At 35.7% G+C, this 5,156-nt stretch overlaps 1 protein-coding gene across 1 annotated transcript; it reads left to right on the forward strand.

Annotated features, from left to right (window-relative positions):
- The first annotated feature begins 1,333 nt into the window (after positions 1-1,333).
- LOC110621721 (exocyst complex component SEC15A) lies at positions 1,334-4,825 on the forward strand. Its single transcript, XM_021766009.2, has 2 exons — positions 1,334-1,522; positions 2,301-4,825. Exon 2 carries the CDS (start codon positions 2,316-2,318, stop codon positions 4,683-4,685), a length of 2,370 nt encoding a protein of 789 aa, XP_021621701.1. The 5' UTR covers positions 1,334-1,522; positions 2,301-2,315; the 3' UTR covers positions 4,686-4,825.
- Positions 4,826-5,156: the final 331 nt, after the last annotated feature.

Here is a 5,156-nt window from a genome sequence, read left to right on the forward strand (position 1 = left end):
CTCGGAGATGGGAGAAGTTCCAACTTTTGGTCTCCAAGCTTCAAAACTCGTTCTAAGCTCAAAGATCTTCAAAACCAAAGTTATAAACTTGTAAAAATCATGGAAAAAGGAAGGAAAAACTCAAGATTGGGCAAAGATGGCGGAGAGCTCACCTTGGCCGAAATGGGGAGAAAAACTCGCCCGTTTTCGGCTAAGGGACCCCTTTTATAGTGGCTGGCCAGGCCACGTTCGGGGGCCGAATGTGCCTCCGCATCCATGCAATGTTCGGCGGCCGAACTTGTCTTTCGGCGGCCGAACCTGGACTGCCCTCACTCATGCTTTCGGGGGCCTAACGTGCCTCCAAAACGCATGCACGTTCGGCGGCCGAATTTCACTTTCGGCGGCCGAATTTCACTTTCGGCGGCCGAACCTGGGTCTTCCTCCAAAGACTTTTCATGCAAAACTCATTTAGTTTCATACTTTAAAACATTAAAACATGAAAACATTTTTATTAAAAACATGCTTTTACCCTTCTAGAGGTTTCCGACATCCAAATTCCACCGGACGGTAGGAATTCCGATACCGGAGTCTAGCCGGGTATTACAAGAGCATTAAATTATATTCACCTTTCTCTTCAGTATACTAATTTGAGCATCGGAATGGTTGTCACTACCTCACATTCTATATTTAGAACTTTAACCCATTACAATAAAGTTATATCACATCACATATCATACAAAATAAATTACTCTCTTATTTGTTCATTAAATAATATGTTGTATAAAGTTAAATATTCATTGAATCCATCTATTATATCCATTAAAAAATTTAGAATTTGATTAAACTAAAATTTAATAAAATTTTACCTATTAATGAAATAAAATTTAAATTTAAATAGAAAATTCATCGAACCAATTAAAATAGTGATAGATTAGCATTTTTTTTAACTCATCAACATAAAAAAAATTGTAATTATCTAATCTAAGAATAATTAGAAATTCATTTATTTCCTTATATTTTTTAAATTAAAAATTAAAAAAAATAAAATTTAAAATATCTTATATTTATTTTATTACTTTTAATACTTCAATTTTTCAATTTTAAAATTTAAATCTTTTTTTTTTTTAAACTTCAATCCAAATCCTTGGTTCAAATGCATTTTGACATTCAAATTTTCTAAAAGACTATCCAATCAAATAAAAGAGAGGGTACGCAGTTCAAAAAAATTAATTAAAAAAAAGGTACATGAACTGTAAAAAAATAATAAAGTTAAAAAAAAAAGAAAGTATAAGGAACCTCTTTCGTGGAAGAAACAAAACTAGGAGTGGAAACATCAATTTTCCCGTTAAGCGAAAAGAAGCGGCGAGTGGCGACAAGCGTAAATACAAACAACAGAAACGGAAACATGAAAATAATCAGGTTGATTAATACAAGGCAAATAAAAGGAATTTCTTTTAACAAGGAGAAACATTTCCCATTCGATTTCTCTTTTGCTATGCTCAGTAGAGGGTAAGGGAAGTTTTGAAGCAGGAAGGGCCTCTCTGTAAGTCCGCCACTTGAGAATCAAGTTTTGATTTTTTTTTCTCAATTTTTTTTTTTGTTTTAAATTCGTTTCTGGGTTTCTATCGTTTGCTATTTTTTGATTTGAGAGTGTTTGTTTTGTGTTTCTTGATTTTGCATGTAATTTCTGTCTCTCGTTTTGATTCGTTTGTTTATTTTGTTGTTTCTTGTGTTCCTGTTGATCGTGGTTTTTCACTTAAAACTGGAAAAGTTTGCAATTCATCTCTCATCTTCATCTACTTTTCTTCGATAAATTCTATGTTCGATTCATTTATTTGATCAAAATACATTAAAAAAAATCCATTCTAGATTCATTTTACCATTCCTTTTAATGGTTTCTTTTTATTTATTTTTGCTGATGCGTGTGGAAATTAGTTTGTGATCCAGTGGTTGATATTTCCTAAATATGATTGTTTTGATATTCCTCTGTTACATTTATTGTTTGCTTGTGTTTGTTGTTTGTGGAGAACCAATAAAATCTTTGCTTTTTAAAAAAAAATAAAAAATTATTCTTTTCATTCCTTATGTATTGAATCTACAAAATTTGACAAGGTAAAATAATAAGAATATCCGGATGAAGGCATCTTGCATATAATTTATGTGCTATGTTTTATTTATTTGTTTAGGATAAGAACGTGAATGATGACATTATTTGGAGTGTCTTGATAAAATAATAAGAACCTCCGGATGGGTTCAGCAAAAAGTTTCTATATATTATTAATGGCATCATGACATTCATCTGGTGTTCTTGATTATTGCAGGATTTTATAAAATCAATGGCTGCAAAACCAAAGAGAAGAACCGTGGTAGAAAATGGGGATAGTGCAGAGGATTTAGTCCTTGCAACTTTAATTGGCAATGGAGATGATGTGGGCCCAATTGTAAGGCATGCATTTGAAATGGGACGGCCTGAAGCACTCCTTCTCCAGCTGAAGACTGTTGTCAGGAAGAAGGAAGCTGAAATTGAAGACCTCTGCAAGAGCCATTACGAGGAATTCATTCTCGCAGTTGATGAGCTTCGGGGTGTTTTAGTTGATGCTGAAGAGCTTAAAAGTGAGCTTGCAAGTGACAATTTTCGGTTGCAGGAGGTAGGGAGTGCTCTTTTGATCAAACTTGAGGAACTTCTTGAATCTTATTCAGTCAAGAAAAATGTGACTGAAGCTATTAAATTGTCAAAGATTTGTCTTCAAGTTTTAGAACTTTGTGCTAAGTGTAACAATCACATGTCTGAAGGCCAGTTTTACCCTGCACTGAAAACAGTGGATCTGATTGAGAAGAATTACTTGCTGAATATCCCTATGAAGACACTTAGAACGACAATAGGAAAGACAATTCCAGTGATAAAATCACATATTGAGAAAAAAGTGACTAGTCAATTTAATGAATGGCTAGTTCATGTGAGAAGTTCTGCAAAGAATATTGGGCAGACAGCAATAGGTCGTACTGCATCATCTCGTCAGAGGGATGAGGAGATGCTTGAACATCAGAGGAAATCTGAGGAACAAAGTGTTTCGGGCTTAGGAGATTTTGCATACACTTTAGATGTTGAGGAACTAGATGAAGATTCTATTTTGAAGTTTGATCTTACTCCTTTTTATCGGGCATATCACATCCACACTTGCCTTGGAATCCAAGAGCAGTTTCGTGAATATTACTATAGGAATCGGTTATTGCAGCTCAATTCAGATCTGCAAATCTCTTATTCTCAACCCTTTATTGAATCATATCAAACATTTTTGGCTCAAATTGCAGGGTACTTTATAGTGGAGGATCGGCTTTTGAGGAGTGGTGGTGGTGTTTTGTTATCAGATCAGGTTGAGACAATGTGGGAAACAGCTGTGACTAAAATAACTTCTGTTTTGGAGGAACATTTTTCTCGTACGGATTCTGCCACTCATCTTCTTCTGGTGAAGGATTATGTTACTCTTCTTGTTGCAACACTTAGAGAATATGGGTATGAAGTGGGCCCGATTCTTGAGGTACTTGACAACAACCGGGACAAGTACCATGAACTTCTTCTGGGAGAGTGTCGGGAGCAAATAGTTAATGTCATTGGGAGTGAAACCTATGAGCAGATGGTAATGAAAAAGGATGCTGATTATGAGAACAATGTCCTGGCTTTCCATCTCCAGACGTCAGATATAATGCCAGCTTTTCCATTTATTGCACCATTCTCCTCTATGGTACCAGATATTTGCCGAATTGTTAGATCATTCATCAAAGGGTCTGCTGATTTCTTGTCTTACGGGATGCATGCTAATTTTTATAATCTTGTGAAGAAGTATTTGGATAAGCTTTTGAATGATGTGTTAAATGAAATTATACTAAATACAATTCATAGTGGTTCAGTCGGTGTCTCTCAAGCCATGCAGATTGCTGCAAACATATCTGTTCTTGAAAGAGCTTGTGATTTTTTTCTTCGACATGCAGCCCAACTATGTGGTATTCCAGTCCGATCGGTCGAGAGACCTCAGGCCAGTTTGACTGCCAAGGTGGTCCTGAAAACTTCTAGGGATGCAGCATACCTAGCTTTGTTGAATTTGGTGAACACAAAGTTGGATGAGTTTATGTCACTTACAGAAAATGTCAATTGGACATCAGAGGAGACGGTGCAAAGTGAAAATGAGTATATGAACGAGGTTGTAATATACCTTGACACTATTCTATCAACAGCACAGCAAATTTTACCATTGGATGCTCTATACAAGGTTGGAAGTGGTGCTCTTGAGCATATCTCCAATTCTATTGTTTCTGCATTTCTCAGTGATAGCATCAAGAGGTTCAATGCTAATGCAGTTCTGACCATCAGTTATGACCTAAAAGAGTTAGAGAATTTCGCTGATGAGAGATTTCATAGCACTGGCCTGAGTGAGATATATAAAGATGGTGGTTTTAGAAGCTTCTTGATAGAAGCAAGACAATTGATTAACCTTTTGTCTAGCAGCCAACCAGAGAACTTCATGAATCCTGTGATAAGAATGAAAAACTACAATACTCTGGATTATAAGAAGGTAGCCATCATCTGTGAGAAATTCAAGGATTCTGCCGATGGAATTTTTGGTAGTCTTGCAAACAGAAATGCAAAGCAAAGTGCAAAAAAGAAATCAATGGATGTGCTGAAGAAAAGATTGAAGGACTTCAACTGAGGTTATTCATAATTTGTCTGTTGGCATTAGTTTTTGAGTTGCATGTGTCTATTCTCCATTTGTGAGATTTAGAAGGTAACTGAGTTATCAATTTTCTGTTGATTAATTTCTTATCATAAAGCTTTAATATTTCCCTTCAACCCTGCTACAGGTTGTCTTCTTAGTGAAAACTATATTTCTTCGCCTCTTATGCATGCATCTCCTTTTTAGATTGGAGAAAATAAGATGAATCAACATCAAGCTCAATTGCTTTGAGAAGCACCAGATGCTTCTGCGTTTTTGTTTTGAGCATCTTACCAACTTAGTTATTTTCTTCCCTTGGCCCCCATATTTGGTGGTTCTGTTCTGTGGGGAAAGAATTTGCCTTGCACTTCTTGTTCTCTTAGCATTTATTTCTGCAGTTGACGCAGATTCTTTGGCATCCCATCTTCTTAAAATCTCTGATTTATGCCTCAAAATTTCACCTTCTCA

This window comes from Manihot esculenta, chromosome 8, assembly GCF_001659605.2.
Source record: "Manihot esculenta cultivar AM560-2 chromosome 8, M.esculenta_v8, whole genome shotgun sequence".
NCBI classification, from domain to species: Eukaryota; Viridiplantae; Streptophyta; class Magnoliopsida; order Malpighiales; family Euphorbiaceae; genus Manihot; species Manihot esculenta.